This window comes from Odocoileus virginianus, chromosome 27 (genome assembly GCF_023699985.2).
Source record: "Odocoileus virginianus isolate 20LAN1187 ecotype Illinois chromosome 27, Ovbor_1.2, whole genome shotgun sequence".
Lineage (NCBI taxonomy): Eukaryota > Metazoa > Chordata > Mammalia > Artiodactyla > Cervidae > Odocoileus > Odocoileus virginianus.
This window is the reverse complement of record NC_069700.1, coordinates 39,509,248-39,527,800: the sequence shown is the minus strand read 5'-3', so window position 1 is coordinate 39,527,800 and position 18,553 is coordinate 39,509,248. Positions and strand designations below refer to the sequence as shown.

Below are 18,553 nucleotides of genomic sequence, written 5' to 3'. Positions count from 1 at the left end.
GAAATGGACCGACAATGGAATGTTCTGAGTGTTTGAGCCACTGATAAGTGTATTATATGTTTTCTTTTTTCTGTGTTTTGGAGTATGTGAAAGGGGACTTCGGTGGGCTGAGGAGGAGACTTCTGCTCTGTTGTTGGATGCACTTTATTTTTGAGACTTGTTCTCAAACAACCAGGTGAAGGGAGGGATGCGCATGGACTGGTGCCCTGCTGCTGGCCTTCAGCCCCTCATCTGTGATGACGTGTGTTATCTGAGATGCATCTTTGGGCTGGAGACACTTTATAGTTCTGTTTAGAAGTGTGCTTTGCTGGAACATGCCTGGCCTCATTTCCCACTTTCTGAGTCAAGAGCGGCAGTGTTTGTTGTAACGGGCTCCGCAATGGGGAAGCCGCTGAGCAGACCAGACTGTTTACGTCAGAATCCCCCCTGCGTAGGGAAAGGTGAGGAGGAGGAGGACCTCAACATCGAGGACTGCTATGTCCCACAGCGCTCCATCTACGACACGGTTAGGCTGAATGAGCAGATCGACTCGGGTTCCAAGGGGAGCCTGTCTTCCAGGCACTTCGCAGACCGGACTTTACCCTACAGTCACAGAACACTGGATGTCAGTTCTTTGTGCTCCAATGGGCCCCTTGCTTCTTCCAGTGCCTTCGAGCTGAGAGGCCGTGAAGCCCACAAGCTCGATGAAAAGATGATCTTTGATGCCCTCAAACTCAATAGCGACATCATCCGGAGCACAGGCTTACCCAAAGCCAAATCCCATGCGGAAAAGAAAGAGCATAGACGGTCATGGCGATTGTTCGTCCCGGCCAATTTTGTGGATTATGCAAACAAAAGTGAAAGCTCTTTTGTTGAACCTGCTGATCTCTCAGATGCTGTTGCCAAGGCTGGCAAGTGCAGAGGGGCTACTAGCTCTCTCACGTCGGAGGAGGATGACCCTGCCTTGTGCTGCCCTCCGGCTGAGAGGGAGGAAAAACAACGCCTTTTCCCCGGAGACCCGTCCCAAATCAGAAGCCTGTCTTCTGTGGGAGATACTCACACCGCAGAGCAATACAGACCCTTTTTTTCTGTTAATTCCATCAGCGAACAGAAGATCCCCTTGCTTTCATGCAGAAGCACCCACCTTGATGGCAACTTCAAGATGATTTTACATGATGCTTCTCTACCAGAGGAAATGAAACCTGTCCATGGTCAAAGGGAAATCCATGGTGAAAACGGCTCCCTGCAGGATGCTGTCAGAGAGAGCACTCCTAAGGGTGGCCCATTCATTCTGCCAAGAGAGGGAGAAAGCAAGTGCATCTCTAACCCCAGAGAAGAAGGAAGAACCTATGGATCAGGAGAATTGCAAAGCACCACCCAAAGGAGGGAATCTGTGGGAGATTCTCCTGAGGAGCTGGCTGTCTGTCACATAGACCTGGGGGGAAATGTTGTTGATTGGGGTGGCACAAGTTTAGTGGAAAACCTGACGTTATTGACACAGTACGATTCAGAAGAATCCAATGTAGCATCCCAGGAGGATGTGGAGGCTCCTCTTTCTGTCCAGGAGGTGGAGGCGATCCGTGCGCCGTGCTCCTCACAAGTCAGAGCAGTAAGAAAGCAAGCTGCTCCCCGAAAAATGGGGGCGCAGGCAGGAACCTTGGCCCCTGTCTGTAATGGCTTTCACTCTGCTCAGGTAATTAACAGGGATGGGAAATCTGCCGTCAAGTGGTCACTGGTGTCTCTGACCATGGTCGGTCCTGTCCTGTCTCTGGCTGGGGTGCAGTGGGGCGGGGGCAAGGGGTGGTTGACTGGTACCCAGCCAGATGGCAGACATTGATCCATCGATCACTGCAAGCTAATTAGGGATGGTTCCTGAGGAGCGTGATCATTGCCAGCTGTTTGCATTCCTGCTTCTGGTAGGATGGTGGCCGTTCCCCTTTGTTTGAATGCCCCCCTCCACTGTGAATTCATGGTAAGCTTAGGCTTCTCCACAAATTGTGGTTTAAGACCCTGCCACTTAAGGGCAGTTAGATGGGGTTTATTCAGCTTGAAGGGGCTTAGTCAGGAAGGCGCAGACACAGTGGTACGCTGTTGTGGTCTGAGAAGCGCTCTCCTCAAATTGAGGGCTCTTTCCACGTGCTGCAGATGTTCTCTCGGCAGCGCTGCCCGCGGGGAGAGGCGGTTATGCTGCCTTCTGCAGTCCGCGAAGCCCGTCTTCCTCTCGCTCAGTGCTGAGTGAAGCGAGCCAGTGAAGGGTGCAGCCTTGTTGTAGGGAGATGGCTGTCAAGCCTGTAATTTTTTTCTTTCCACTTAGATTGAAGTTTAGCTATTTTAGTCCTTTTCCTAAGCTCTTCTGGTAAACTTTGCCTCAGAGGTAATTTTACTCTATTTTAAGCTTCTCTTGTGTTTGTGTGCTTGAGGGTGAGCCTTGGGGAGAGTCTGTCTTCCTAGGTATTTTGTTACTGAGAGATAAGGCTTTTGGATGCTATCAGTCTATGAAATAATTGATCTAATTAGCCATGCCCTTTCCTTGAGATTGCATTGAATGATGTGCTAGTTTGAGAGTTTAGCAGAGTGTTTGTTTGCTATAAAGGATTTTCACTTTATTTGTAGAAAGTGATTAAACTCTTAGGAGTATATAGATTCTTTAGTAGTGTTTTTTTTTTAACCCTTACTGAATCTTGGGAAGCACTTTTGAAAATTACTGCAGACTCACCCAGAACTATGCTGATAGACAACCCTGAAATTAATTTCTTTCAAACCAAGACCACAGGTTAAAACAATTTACTGGAACATTTATATTGGTTTTATTGTTTTTTTGCCCTGAAAACTAGCTGTAGGGGAGAATAAAACTTTTCCCTGAATCCTTATGTACCAGGCAAGTTCCCGGAATTAAACATGTAGCCGTTTTCCTCCCCCTCTTCTTTTTTTTCGGTAAGTAGTAAAACATATCTACAGCTATTCCTAGAAATAGTAATTTGGAAAGTGGTATAGAAAAAGAAGTAGAATCATAGCATGGAATTCTGTTTTCACTACCTTGTTGGTATTGACTTATTAGGTACATTAATGCCTTTTAAAAAATTATGAAAAAAATTTTGTGTATTTGTCCCAGTGATTTGGGGAACTGCTATAATTCTTTGTGTGTAATTGACTTTCTATATTGAGTATTGTTCTATAGAAACAATTAGCTAGTGTGGAAACTGTCAGAGAATGTTCGGGCTTCCTGTTGAAAGGGGGCTTTTAGAAGAGGTGATCGTACATTTGTTTGCTCTTCTTTACTGTACTCATTCATACTGTGGCACAGACACATCCAGTGTGCTGGGCGTGGGCCAGAGTCTGGGGAGTTTGGCAGCCTCTACATCTTTCAAAATTATTTTCCATACTGTGCCTGTAATTTTTTCTCAGCTCCTATTTTGATATTTGCTCTTACTGTGTTTTCCTATATTCTGTTTAACTGTTCATTCACTTGGACTGTTATATTTATGTGGTATAATGACTCAGCACCCCAAACCTTGTTTTCCCCTAATCTCCAGCTGAAGCTTTCCTTCCTTAGTTAAATGAGTTTATTGTCCTCATGACTCCTTCATGCCCTATATTAAAAGCATTTGTATTATCTATGAAAGAGTTGATGTGCAGTATTATCTATTGAGGAATGATCATTACCCACCCCAAGATAATGAATACAATTTTCTATACTGATAATTCATTTGGCAAGTAGTTACCAGGTTCATATTACAAGCTAGGTACTGTGGTAGGCCCAGGAAATAGAGCAGCTCTAAGGAAAACAAATTGGGTGTTTTCGTAGAACTTGCATTTTACTCTAACACATTAGCTAGATCCTTTGCCAGTTGCAGGCAGTGCGGCCTATAGTTGGGTGGGCTGGAGGGTTGGCCGGGAGGCGCTGGAAAGTCCTTGTGCAGGCATGACCTATGGGGGACAGAGTGGCCGTGCAGGCCACATGCGCTGGGATCCTGGGCGGGAGGCCTCCGTGCCTCTTGCAGGCCCGTTGGCATCTTGACAGAGGTTGAGGATGTGGATGTGTCAGCATCCACGCTGTTACAGCGCCCATTTACCTCTTTCTTCTGTGTGTGGCCCCTCTGGCTCAACTCTTCTTGTCATTCAGTCAGTTCAGTCTCTCAGTCGTGTCCAACTCTTTGCGGCCCCATGAACCGCAGCACGCCAGGCCTCCCTGTCCATCACCAACTCCCGGAGTCCGCCAAACCCATGTTCATCAAGTCGGTGATGCCATCCAACCATCTCATCCTCTGTCATCCCCTTCTCCTGCTGCCCTCAATCTTTCCCAGCATCGGGGTCTTTTCAAATGAGTCAGCTCTTTGCATCAGGTGGCCAAAGTATTGGAGTTTCAGCTTCAACATCAGTCTGTCCAATGAACACCCAGGACTGATCTCCTTTACTATGGACTGGTTGGATCTCCTTGCAGTCCAAAGGACTCTCAAACATCTTCTCCATCACCACAGTTCAAAAGCATCAATTCTTTCGTGCTCAGCTTTCTTTATAGTCCAACTCTCACATCTATACATGACCACTGGAAAAACCATAGCCTTGACTAAATGGACCTTTGTTGGCAAAGTAATGTCTCTGCTTTGTAATATGCTATCTAGGTTGCTCATAGCTTTCCTCCCAAGGAGTAAGCGTCTTAATTCCGTGGCTGCAATCATCATCTGCAGTGATTTTGGAGCCCCAAAATATAAAGTCTGCCACTGTTTCCACTGTTTCCCTGTCTGTTTGCCATGAAGTGATGAGACTGGATGCCATGATCTTAGTTTTCTGAATGTTGAGCTTTAAGCCAACTTTTTTACTCTCCTCTTTCACTTTCATCAAGAGGCTGTTTAGTTCTTCTTCACTTTCTACCATAAGGGTGGTGTCATCTGCATATCTGAGGTTATTGATATTTCTCCTGGCAGTCTTGATTCCAGCTTGTGCTTCTTCCAGCCCAGCGTTTCTCATGATGTACTCTGCATGCAAGTTAAATAAGCAGGATGACAATATACAGCCTTGACATACTCCTCTTCTTGTCAGTGACTCCCATTTCCACTTGAGGCTCAGATGTCATTTGCCAGCGAGCAGCAGGCCTCCTTAGAGGAGCCCATAAGGATTCTTATCCGGGAAGGCCCATATTGGGCCCATCTTATCATCTTGCTCCTTGGCATTTTCTGTACCTTTTTTTTTTTTTTTTTTTTGGCTTTTAAAAAATTTACTTTATTGAAGTATAGTTGAGTTACAGTGTTGTGTTAATTTCTGCTGTCAGCAAAGTGACTCAGTTATATAGGTACACTTTCTCATACTCTTGTCCATTAGGGTTTATCACAGGATGCTGAGTGTACTTCCCTGTGATGCACGGCAGGACTTTGTTGCTTCTCTGTCTTATTTTTTATTTGTTGTTAATTGAAGGATCATTGCTGTGCTGGGTTGGTTTCTGCCGTACGTCAGCATGGATCAGCCACAGGGACACACGCATCCTCTCCTCCTGTCCCCTGACCACCCCTCCAGGCGGTCACTGAGCCTCGGTTTGAACTGAAGCATAGTTGATTTACAAAGGGTAGTTTCTGGCATACATCAGAGTGACTCATGGATACATATAGGTGTACATACTGTGTTTTTCTGTTCTTTTTCATTATGGAACGGATGTTGAGTAGGATTGCATGTGCTATATGGCAGGACTTGGTTGTTTATTCATTCTTTGTGTAATAGCTTGCATCTTCTAACTCTGAAGTCCCAGTCTGCCCTTCTCACCTTGGCAACCACGAGTCCATTCTCTGTATCTGTCAGTCTGTTTCTGCTTTCTAAATAAGTTCATCTGTGTCATATTTTAGATTCCACGTATGAGTGATATCATATTTATCATTCTCTTTCTGACTTTCTTAGTATGATTATTGCTAGTTGGATTCATGTTGCTGCAAATGACATTAATAAAAGAAAAGAATGAAATAATGCCACTCTAAACCTTTTTTTACTAGTTAAATTGGAGTGATAGGAGATTCCTAGTGCTGTGATAATGAAGTTTAAGAGAAGATATGTCCACTCTTGTTTTCGTTTTATAAGTCATCTGATGAAATGCACCTAGAATATCATTCCTGAATATTTCTGAGTGGTTAGGATAATATTATGAATTTATGTTTAGTTTTTTACTACTATTTCTAAAGCAGACTAGGCAGCAACACATGACTTAGGCACCCAGGGTTTTCTTTATCTGTAATAATCCATACCGGCTGATTGAACAGATGTTTGTATTTGGGGACTGTTGGGTATGCTAATTCAGATAATCATTGTTCTTTGAAATGTAGGTGTTCCAAAAGGAAGAGATCGAACCTCTGCAGGTCAAGCATCAGGATGTGAACTGGCTGGGGCAGGGCCTCATCCAGAGTGCCGCCAAGGGTGCCAGCACCGAGGCCCTGGAGCACGACCTGGACGATGCCAGCACGCGCTGGAAGACCCTCAACAAGAAGGTGGCGTGGCTCTCCCTCCCTTGTCGTCCCTGCGGATTGGTGGCCAGCGTCTGCTGGGACCCCCGTCCTGTGTCTGGTAGCCCAGCCTCCCCTCCCTGCCTGCTCCTTGGCTGCCCTGTGACCCGTGGCCCATCCCGGCGTCCCCAGGGCTCGGGGTGCAGACGCGGGCAGCGAGCCGGGTGAGGCGGGCCCTGTCTGGACGGTGGCCAGGTCCTCTGCCCTGGGCGGGGACAGTGCATGCACCTCTGAGGGCACGGGCTGCTTGGCGCCTCGGATCAGTGCCACACAGGGGCCTGGGCTCCCCGCTGCCAAAATGGTCTACTTATTTTCCAGAGAACTTGGAAATCTCACTTTTTATGTGAAACCTAATTTTCATTCATCAGCAACTCACTCTGCACTGTGTAACAGGTCACACAGTGCAGCCGTGTTTGTCCGCCCCAGAGTGAGGGTTTGCACCTCACTATGGATCGCTGAGTCCAAATGTCATTTGATGAAATGAAGATCCCCCCCCCTTTCCCAAATGTGCATGACAGAAAACACTGGGAAGCAACTCTGCTAGCTTAAGGAGATGATGCTGAAACACACCGGCAGCTCTTTACGTGACAGAAATGATCAGAAAAGGGTTTCGGGATGGCAGGGCTCGTCTGGTGGTGGAGGGAATTGTTTCTGGAGTTTTTCCTGCTCCAAAATCTTCCTTGGTGGCCAGATCTCAAAACAGCATTTATTTATCCTTCTTTAGAGTCTGATTCAGACTGTAGTGCTACTCACACACAACGGGGATGCAGTGTCAGGTATAAATATATTCCATGGTACTTAAACTATCTTGCCAAGTACTTGTCCAGTCCAAAAAGAAAAGACCTTTGAGGGGGCGATAGGGTATCTCTGTGTGGGACACAGAGACTCCATTTACTGGAGGACAAAGGCCCTGTCTTGTTAAGAAAGGCCTCTATAGAGCTTGGAGCTGGCAGAATTTAATTGGATACTTCGTAGTTGTTTTGTGTGGCTGAATGTAATTCTGATTCTCTCTATTAAATAATAGGTTTTTTTTTAAGTCTTAGTCTTTAAAAAAATTATTATCCTTGATTTTCAACATAGGGAATAATGGAGTCCCATGGATAACGGTAGAAATGAAAAAGGCACTGTTTCTTTCAGTAACCTTAAAATATTTGAACCATTCTTTGCTAATCATCGGTGTATTGGATACATCCAAAACCCGAGAGTCCTCCTCTTTGGCATTGACAGGTTGAGAGGGTAACTTTATCTGCTCAGCTGACTTGCTGATGAGCTTGTCTCCTTTCTGTCTGTATCCTGCCCATGAGCAGTGCCTTGAGTAGGTTTTAAATGAGAAGCAAGAGAGAATCTGTGATCAGTGGGCAGACGAGCATGGACAGGGCAGGCTGGTGGGCATGTGTGGTTTCGCGAGCGTGATGGTAACTGAGGCCCCGGCTGTGCAGGTGGCCCAGCGGGCAGCCCAGCTGCAGGAGGCCCTGCTGCACTGCGGGCGCTTCCAGGACGCCCTGGAGTCGCTGCTCAGCTGGATGGGGGACACCGAGGAGCTCGTGGCCAATCAGAAAGCCCCGTCCGCCGAGTTCAAGGTGGTGAAGGCGCAGATACAGGAGCAGAAGGTGAGTTAGCAAGCGCGCATCCTGTTTCTGGTTACAGCGTAATAATCAGAGTAAACGTTTACCTTGTGACTCTCTCTGTGTTAATAGGATGTCTTCATTAACCAGTAATTGATGTTCTAGACCTTGTTTTGTTAGTCATTCAACAAATATTTGTCCATCACCTGCCACAGGTTAGTCATCCTTGCAGGTGCTGGAGCTATACCGTCAAATAAAAAACATAAAAGTTCTTCATCAAGTTTAAGCGTTAGTGGGAAGGGAAGAACAGGGGAAAAGAGGCAGTAAACAAAAATAAGCAATTGGTGTTAACGTGGGCCACTGATAAGCAAAGCCGGGGTGGAAGGTGAGAGCTGGGAAGAGGCAGATGAGGGTAGGGACAGGAAGTGCAAAGTAGAGAGGGGACGTGTACAATTTTTTTAAAAAAATAGTGCAGTCAAGGCAGACCTCACTCACCGGAAAGGTGACTTTGAACAGAGTTATCATGGTTCTTTGATGCACTAGTTTGGTGCATATGCAGTTGTCTATTGTATGGGGTCAGTATGGGCAGTTCGTCACGGTTCAGCCTGTACTGACGAGGCAGCGAGTTGATCCCCTATGCTCAGAACTGGGCTCTTGTGTCTTTTGACGCTGCACCTACAGGACCCAGTTGGAAAGACACTCCTTAGAGGGCTGCTGACTGCTTAGGGCGACACCTACAACTTCTGTGGTCATTGGGAAGCGTTACTGACCCGTCCAGGATTGATTCATGTCATCCATGACTTGAAATGCCTCATGGCAACGGGGGGCTCCTGGCATACAGCGCATTGCTGAGGTTTACCTTTAAAAAGACAAGATGCTTAAAAAAAGGAATGGATTCAGAGGCTTGGTTGGGTTTGGGCATCCAGTACTACTCTCTCTGAAAATTCTTTGGTATCTTGAGAAATTAACTAATTAGAAATAGATTTAGAGGTAAGAATAAAGAAGCATAAGAGGAAACACATTGCATTTGTTTGGTTTTTGAAAAAAAGTGATACTTACAATATGTAATAAAATATTTTGTGTAGTTTCTATGATAAATATAAAATATATAATATGGTGTTAAATAAAATAATATGACTGTTACCATTCATGATTTAATTTAAACCTGTAGTATTCACCCAGAGTTAAATGAACAATGCTTAGCCAACAAAGCCTGTCTGTCGATTTTGCTCTTAATTGCTAGAAGCTATTCATTAAAGTTTACTGAAAGTAATCCACTTAATAGTTCCCTTTACTGCCTAAACCACCTGTCGTGCTTTGATTTTATGACCTCTGACCTATGTCAGGAGAGGACGTCTCTTCCCTTCTCTTGGACCCTGTTCCTCTCTGCTGCTGGGTGGTGGTCTCTTTTAGATTGCTATTTAACTTCTTGTTTTGTACTGGAGTATAGTTGATTAACAATGTAGTGAGAGTTTCAGGTGGCCAGCAAAGGGACTCAGCCGTACATACACATGCATCCGTTCTCCGCCAAACTCCCCTCCCATCCAGGCTGCCGCATACCATTGAGCAGGGTGGGCTTGGTGGCGAAGTGGCAGTGATAGAATACCCTCCTGGTGGCTTGTTATCTCTGGGTGACCATCCATGGCTTTGGTCCGCCGGGATCGGCCAGGGTCAGGTTCAGGCAGCAGTGGTATTCAGTGTTCTGTGTACCTGTGCCTTGCTCACCACTCTGCACGTGGGGCCTGGGGATGGCAGTTATTACTGAAGTGCTTGTTTTGTTTAAGTGGAGGAAGGGAAGCCTGATTTTTGGCTCCCTATGTCAAACACTCCCTTCCAGGCTTCTTGAAATGAAGGATTGGATTGACTTTTTTTCCTGCTGCTCAGTCCTGAAATGTTAGTCTTCTTTAGCCAACTTTGAAGGTTTCTGACATGTTTCACTCTGGTCATTGTGGAAATGCTAGTTAAAGGCTCTAGTTTTTATCCTCATAAAGAATTTTAGGAGCTATCCTACGTCCACAAAGCAGCCAGGAGCCTCCGGTTTCAGCCTCATTGACTTGTGAACCGGTCTGAGTCTCAGCTTCCCTTCTGTGGTAGATTGTTTACCATGGGAAAAGGGTTTGAAAATAGTGATGATTTATAATGATCTTTTCTGTCTCAGTGGGACAGATAATTGTTGTGTGTTAGGGTGTTCCTGTTTCATTATAGTAATGAGGATTTTGCACTCCCAGTGCAGTGCAGTTTTCCTAAGTAGTAACACCCTTCTACCCCGTTATCTTGTATTAAAATGTTGAGAATGAATGGTTTCATGGCCTTATCAATATTCATTTTATTTACTACGAAAAGCCTCTGCCACAGTGTCTAACACAGTAGTAATGAATCATTAAATAGGATGCGGTTTTTGAAAACTCTACTTCTCAAATCCTTTTGTATGTGAACCCATGTAAAATTATTTTTGTCACATGTCAAAAGTATGCCACAAAGCATATGTTTTGCGTATTTTTATACAATAATTCCTTTGTTTCCTTTCCATTTATTTATTGTTTTTCTATTTACTATTTTTTCCTAAGCTTCTCCAAAGATTGCTGGATGACCGCAAATCTACCGTGGAGGTGATCAAACGGGAAGGAGAAAAAATCGCCGCCACAGCTGAACCTCCGGATAAAGTGAAGATTTTGAAACAGCTGAGTCTGCTGGATAGCCGATGGGAGGCGCTACTTAGTAAGGCCGAGACGAGGTAACGTAAATGCTGCCAGGGTTTGGGAAGAGTGGCAGTGGACTTTTGTACTGATTTCTCATATTTTGGTCTGACTACTTCAAATTGCTCTTTTCCTGTGTTTGCCGTGTGTGTGAGCATAGAGGGCGAGGGCGGTGGCTTCTCTTCTCATTCCTCCGATAGGGCTGTCTTGTAGTCCCCAGATCGTTCCTAACTCTTGCCTGTTGGTTTTGTTTTTATTTATTTATTTGCTTGACTGTGACCTGAGTTCGGCACACAGGATCTTGTGTTGAGGCGCACTGACTCTCTAGTTGCATCACGTGGACCTAGTTGGCTAGTCGCAGCGTGCAGGCTTAGTGGCTCTGCAGTGTCTGGGATCTCAGTTCCCTGACCAGGGATCGAACCCAGGTCCCCTACATTACAGGGTGGATTCTCATCCGCTGGACCACCAGGGAAGTCTTACTGCAACTCTTTAAGAACCGTGTTTCCCTTGCGGGGTCCTTTATTTGTTCATTTAGAACATAGTTATTGCCTGTCTGCATTCATCAGGCAGGGCCAGGTGTTCCGGGTGCACTTGTCAGATCATCCCTACCCTCAGGGAATACTGTAGCAGGGTTTGGTGGCCGTTGAAGAGCAGGGACGGATGTGATGGTTCAGAGTGAAACCGGCACCCAGGGTGCCGTGATAGCAGAGAACTGGAAGAACCCGGCCTGGGGTGGGGAGGTGACAGGCAGCCTGGTTTTTTTTTTCTATTTTTGTTTCTAGTTAAGTTCTGACTGTCTAATAATACTTTTTAAATAGTGCCCTCAGTTTCTTAATTTTATGTTTGGCCACAACCTGTGATGTGTGGGGTCTTAGTTCCCAATCCAGGGATCAAAGCTGCACCCACTGCACTGGAATACCTGAAAGTGTGAAGGCTTAATGGATGGGCCACCAGGGGTGTCCCGAGCTCTGGTTTAAGCTGGAGTGGGAGGTGTCTGGGGAGTGAGGCAGGTGGGGGTGCTGTGGCGTTTACCAAGGTGAGGACCTGGAGCGTGGCTCCGCTGTGTTTCATTACATTTCTTTTTTTTTTTTTAATTTTATTACAGTATACTTGATTTACGATGTTGTTTTCATTTCTGCTGTATAGCAAAGTGACTCAGTTGCACACGTGTGTGTATGTGTATATATATATATATATCCATATATATAAGAATGTGGGCTTCCCTGGTGGCTCAGAAAGCGTCTGCTTGCAATTCAAGAGACCTGGGTTCAATCCCTGGGTCAGAAAGATCCCCTGGAGAAGGAAATGGCAACCCTCTCCAGTATTCTTGCCTGGAGAATCCCATGGACAGAGGAGCCTGGTAGGCTGCAGTCCATGGGATCGCACAGTTGGACACAACTTAGCAACTTCACTTCATATAAGAATGTATATATACATTCTTTTAAAAATATCCTTCCCCATTTTGGTTTATCATTTGTCATGGGATATTGAGTATAGTTCTTTCTGCATTCTCTGTGTGGACACCACACTGACCCATGTCAAGTCCTTGCGACGCTGGAGTGTATGCTGGTTGGGTTGGAAACAGATGACCCACTGAACAGAATGAGCATCTCCACACATTCCTACCTTCTTTGGAACTCTTGATAGGATGGTGCAGAGAAGGGTTTGTCTAATCTTGAATTACAGAGTAGAAGGAAGCGTTCTAGGACAAGTGAGTAAGGGACTCCCAAGGAGGCTGGAAGTTTCACACTCCCTGTAACGTGTATCAGTAGATTATTCCTTCTGTGTAATGCCCTAGAATTACTATTACTACCATGAGAGAGGTGCTCAGTACTTATTTAAAATAAATGAAAGCCAAAATCTCTGCTTTCCTCCCAGGACTGTCCTTTTCCTAAGTCACTCTCACAGTGGTATTAAGTGGAGGGATTGTGGTCATATTGTGATTCAGACACCGATTGCTAGATCCCCTTACAATTTAAATCACAGCCAATTAAACCTAGTCTCAAAAGTTATTTCCATTGATTCTAGGTGAATGGATACTATTTAATAGAATTTAGAAAGAAGAGTCATAGATAGTGATCATCCATAAGTTAAAAATAATATAGTAATTTATTCATTTTTTTTTAAAGGTCAAATGTTTCAACTGAAAGTTTTAAAAATATATATATATATGTGGTTTCTGATAAAAAGATACAGAAATTGTTAGGTTGGCCAAAAAGTTCATTTGGGTTTTCCAGTAAGATCTTATGGAAAAAGCTTAACAAACTTTTTGGCCAACTCAATACATTCAGTAGCATGTGCCAGTTTTCCATAATTCCCTTTGTCACTATAGAACATCCATTTCTCAAATCAGGCAGCTTCCTAAGAATTAAACATGATGACAGGTTAAGACAGCAGCTCTTGGTCCCAGCAGAAATGATTCACAGAATTGAATACTGAATCAGGTTCTCCGTATACAGACCAAAACAATCACTTGCCCTCGATGGAAACCGAGGACAGTTCAAGCAGGTTTTAACTTACATGGTGCCTTTTTAATGGAGGAAACAATGAATTTTCTAAAAGCATTTCAAGCTCTGTTTTATAAAAGTCAGAGAAATAGTTCTTCTCTTTCATGATATTTTAGCCCATAAAATAATAACTGTTGCTTTGGGGAAACATACCTGACAGTATACTTTTTAAAGGAGGAGAGGAATCCCTAGTAATTCCAGTGCAGGGGATGCTTTATTTTTCAAAACTTGAATCTAATTTTAATCATTTGACTAAAGCAGTCTCAGTAACTGGTGCTCTGGCTAAATTTAACTAATTTGTAAACCATAGAATATATGTTCAGTAAATATTACCTATTATTATCATTTTTATTGCTGCTATTGTTATTATAACATTGATGGACAAGAAGGCCTGGCGTGCTGTGATTCATAGGGTCACAAAGAGTCGGACACGACTGAGCGACTGAACTGAATTGATGATTAAAGCTACTGTAAGAATTATAATGAGTTACTTAAGACTTTCATAAGATTCAGGTACTTGAGGTTGGTCTTTGTTCAGTTTTAAGAATTAAAGGAGAATTTAATAGGAAAACTTTCTTAGAAAAAATTGTAGATACCTCTTTTATTTTTTTCAGCCACACCGAGTGACTTGAGGGATCTTAGTTCCCCAACCAGGGATTGAATCCTGGCAGGGGAAGCTCAGGGAATAGAAGAGCTATTTCGAACTATCCTCTCAGTGTGAGAAGTTTTCACTTTAACCTTAGATGTTTTCTACAAAAAGTGTTGGGAGCGGAACGCGGGAGCGTGAGCGAAGCTTTCTGTTGACAGCTTCCCACATTCCTCATCCCCGAATGACCTTCCTCTTGGCATGTTTTCAGGAACCGTCAGCTGGAAGGTATCTCCGTGGTAGCACAGCAGTTTCACGAAACCTTAGAGCCGCTGAACGAGTGGCTGTCGACCACAGAGAAGAGGCTGGCGAACTGCGAGCCCGTCGGAACCCAAGCGCCCAAGCTGGAGGAGCAGATTGAGCAACACAAAGTAAGGTTCCCATCACACTCAAGGGATCTAGTTGTCCCTTTCCTTTGTGGTTTTATGACGCACATTTGAGTTACGTGCTATTGTGTGATGCCTCAGTTCAACCTTATACCCATTTCACATGTCATCTTTCTGTTTGATTTATGTTGTCATTTTTATTTGTCCCATTCTTTTTGTTTCCCTTTTTTAAACCTTGTTTAGGCCTTAGAAGATGACATCCTGCATCACAATAAGCATTTACACCAGGCCGTTAGCATTGGCCAGTCTTTAAAGGTTTTGAGCTCCAGGGAGGATAAAGATATGGTGCAGAGTAAACTAGACTCCTCCCAAGTGTGGTACATTGAGATTCAAGAGAAAAGCCACAGTAGGTCTCAGCTCCTGCAGCAGGCTCTGTGTAATGCTAAGATTTTTGGGGAAGATGAAGTGGAGCTGATGAACTGGCTGAGTGAAGCGCATGACAAGCTGAGGCGGCTCTCGGTCCAGGACTCCAGCCCCGAGCGGCTGTGGACACAGCAGGCTGAGTTGCGGGTATTTTGGTTTATTTCATTTTTTCATTTCAGTTGACCTTATTTTCTCAGTTCTCTTTATTTCTGTATTATTTTATGTTCTCTATGATTTAGGTTAATTCCTGTACTCAAAAAAAAGACATTGCCTTTGTATACAGTGACCTTTTTTGAAATTGAAGTTTAGTTGATCTACAGTATAGTGTTAGTTTTATGTGTACAGTAAACTGATTCAGTGTATGTATATATATATATTCTTTTTCAGATTCTTTTCTCATCTAGGTTATTTCAAATATTGAGTATCGTTGTTCCCTGTGCTATACAGGAGATCCTTGTTGTTTATCCATTTTATATGTGGTAGTGTCATATTCAATTACTTTTAGTGAAATCACATGTAACGTCAGAAGGGATTCAGTCTTTCTACTAACCGATTGTTCATTTTTCATTTTATTATTTCATCATTGTATACAAAGGCCCACAATTAACCAGTACTCCGGTCTCTCCACATAGCTTATTTTCTGAGTAGGGGAGAGAATTACGAGAGAGGAACCGAGACGTGGGCACAGTGCTGAAATAGGGAGAGGTCAGTGTGAGAGCAGTGAGGAATGTTTGAAAATGTGAGGTGTTTACTCAGAAAACTGAAGCCTAGTTAGCATTCTCCCAAGATGAGCTGATAACAGAGTGGCCCCTGTATTTCAGGTTCTGCAGGAGGACATCCAGCTTAGGAAACAGAACGTAGACCAGGCGTTGCTGAACGGCCTGGAACTACTTAAACGAACGACAGGTGAGCTGCCTTTAGAATCCTCATTCCACGGACGTTGTGTGTTGCTTTCTGAATACTTTGGAGATGGGGGAATACAGAGCACTTTAGAGTTTGGGGCCAGTCCAAGACTTCGTTCTGGAGAGCACTCTGAAGGCCGATCAAGGGGGTTTTGGGCTATGATTTCACTTTTTTCTCATGATCTCACTGAGTTTTTAATGAAAGTTTTGTGTATTACTCATAACACTGAGCACTGGTCAGAGAATCGCGTGGCAGAATGAAATTAGCTTTCCACTTGTGGAAGGCAGTTGTGGATGTAGAGCAGGTTGTAGACACTTGCGTAAAATTTTAAGAGAGGTGGTATTTGGTGACACATAGTGTGACTGTGCCCAAGCTTCCCTTCTCTGTGCCTGAACTCATCAAGAAAATCAATGCTGACTGGTTTTTAGTAATCCCTTTGGCTGTAAGAACCTCTCACTGTATCCGTATTCAGCTCAGCACGTGTGTGGTGGGGGCAGGCGCTGTTCATTATGCATGGGAGGAATTTAGTATCATAGCTGCAGCCTTGTGCTCGGAACCTGACGCCCAGGACGCATTCTCTGTGTGTCTGAAAATTAAAGAGAGGCAGGTGAAGGTCTGTTGGAACAGTACAGATGAGTTTATTATTTTTAACACACACATGGATTATACATTGGAGGAGGAAATGGCAACCCACTCCAGTATTCTTGCCTGGAGAATCTCACGGACAGAGGAACCTGGCAGGCTATAGCCCATGGGGTTGCAGGAGTCCAAGAGTCGGAGATGACTTAGCAACTAAACTACCACCACCCAGACTGTACATAAACATGTGCCTGTGACAGGCACCATTCTAAATACTTTGCAAATATAAACTAATTGAATTTTTATCACAACCTTATGAAGTAGGTTCTGTCCTTGTAATAAGTACCCAGGGGCATAGAGAGGTCAGGTATCTTGTGCAAGGTAATGAGTCACAAACTCAGTATTTGAACCCAGGTGGTTTTTAACCTTAAACACGGAAAGACCATACAGATAGACGAAAGGTGATGCTTTTCACAAAACAGAAGGTGCCATAGTCCTTGACAGTTTTTGGATTTGCATTTGCAGAGCTGTTGACATCGGCCAGAAATCCTCAGAAAGATTCAGACCTAGAAAAGGAGTTTTCTTGAGTCAAAACTTCTTAAGAAAAGTGTCTCCTCTCCCCCACCCCCCTAAAATCTCATCAGCGTAGCATCACCTCTGAAGAACTCTGCTTCCCCTTTCCTGAGATATAACATGCCTTTGAAATTCTAGGTGATGAAGTTTTAATCATTCAAGATAAACTGGAAGCCATTAAAGCGAGATACCAGGACATCACTAAGCTGAGCACGGATGTTGCGAAGACCCTGGAGCAGGCGCTGCAGCTCGCGCAGCGGCTGCAGGCCACCCACGAGGCGCTGTGCACCTGGCTGGACAAGGTGGAGGTGGAGCTGCTCTCGTACGAAACGCAGGTTCTGAAGGGAGAGGCTGCCAGCCAAGCCCACGCGAGGCAAAAAGTATGCTCCGACCCACGCTCCGTGCATCTGCTTGTTATCTCTCGGGGGAGGCCTGGTCACTCGGGGCAAGGTGACGTTTATCATGTGTCACCACTAATGTGCTCAAGGACGCCTTTGCGGGCGTGGACCCAACAGAAACTGGCAGCGGACCAGCTGTGTGAGCTTTTAGCAGTCCAGACAAGAGAACAGCGTCTTGTCATTTGTCCCTCGAACCTCATGGTGGGAGTATACTTTATTGTGCATAGAAACAGGAAAGAAAGGGCAATGATCACTGTTTCAGAGACACACATAATTTGGTCGGGATAATCACATGTTTATAAGGTCAATGCATGGCATGAGGTGACTTTCCTAATCATGTTGCAAAAACTGGTATTCTCCCATGCTGAGTGTCTTTCTCAGAGGGGCCAGCCTCCGTTTTCATCATCCCTGAAGAATGACCACACGTGGGTATGGGGAGTTAGCAAGGCTAGGTTCACTGAGCCTGTGATGATTCAGCAGGGGTGATTTAAAGCCAGTGTGTCCTCCTCTTGAGGGTCACCCCAATCTGGTCCCGACTTTCCTCTTTAGTTTTCTGGTGCCTGATTACTTTTTTTACATTAGTTTTTGTTAGAGCATAGTTGCTTTGCAGTGCTGTGTTCGTTTCTGTTGCATCACACAGTGAGGCCACTGTACGGATGCATGTATCTGCCTTTTTTGGATTTCCTTCCCTTTGAGGCTGAGGTCACCACAGCCCTGAGCGGGGCTCACTGAGCAGCTCCACGGGAGGTTCTCGTCAGTTATCTGTTCTGGGTCCCGATTACTTTGAGGTTACCAGCAAGCAAAGAATAATCCATATTAACCTGCTGGGTTTGGGTTCCCAATTTTTAAACACTGATGTTACGTTTCAAAGCTCAAATCGTGCCATGTTGACAAGGGGGTTGCCTGAGCTTTGTAGGTAACGGTTTCCCCTGTGTGAAGTACCTGTGGTGTATAGAACGTGAGTGCGGCCAAGGGGCCCACGCTGCCTGGTGCCTGTGCAGGGCTCTGGCCCCGAGGGCACTTGGAGGGGACGCGCGTCCAGCCGTGGCGTGTCCCCCAGGCCTGTGTCTCTCGGCTTGTGTTCCCAGGAGCTGCAGAAGGAAGCTAAGAGCCACAAAGCCCTGCTGGACTCGCTGAACGAGGTGAGCGCCGCGCTCCTGGAGCTGGTGCCCTGGAGGGCGAGGGAAGGGCTGGAGCGCACAGTGGCGGAGGACAACGACCGCTTCCGCCTGGTGAGCGACGCCGTGGCGCAGCGGGTGGAGGCCATCGACGCAGCGCTCCTGCGGGCCCAGCAGGTAGGCGGGCGCGTGCCTCCCGGAGCCCGTCCTCCCAGTGGGCTGTCCACCCACCGGTCACGCTGGCAGAGCGACAGGAGGCGCTGAGAAGGGTCGGCGGGCTCGCGCGGGCGTCTGTGCGCTTGGTGGGGCCCGGCTCTGCGTCCTGGGCAGCCGTCTGCCCTCTGGTCTCCGGCCTCGT

At 45.4% G+C, this 18,553-nt stretch overlaps 1 protein-coding gene across 18 annotated transcripts in view; it reads left to right on the top strand.

The window, feature by feature from the left end:
- The window catches only part of DST (dystonin), a 513,682-nt gene that overhangs the window by 423,531 nt on the left and 71,598 nt on the right, over positions 1-18,553 (top strand). For 16 of the 18 annotated variants that reach the window (XM_070456721.1, XM_070456720.1, XM_070456704.1 and 13 more), the window contains 8 exons: positions 6,285-6,446; positions 7,901-8,071; positions 10,594-10,760; positions 14,087-14,246; positions 14,445-14,771; positions 15,446-15,530; positions 16,818-17,059; positions 18,166-18,372. In XM_070456721.1, coding sequence (XP_070312822.1) covers positions 6,285-6,446; positions 7,901-8,071; positions 10,594-10,760; positions 14,087-14,246; positions 14,445-14,771; positions 15,446-15,530; positions 16,818-17,059; positions 18,166-18,372 — 1,521 coding nt within the window. The remainder of the gene's footprint in view (positions 1-6,284; positions 6,447-7,900; positions 8,072-10,593; positions 10,761-14,086; positions 14,247-14,444; positions 14,772-15,445; positions 15,531-16,817; positions 17,060-18,165; positions 18,373-18,553) is intronic. The other 2 variants (XM_070456713.1, XM_070456718.1) reach the window with 1 other exon arrangement.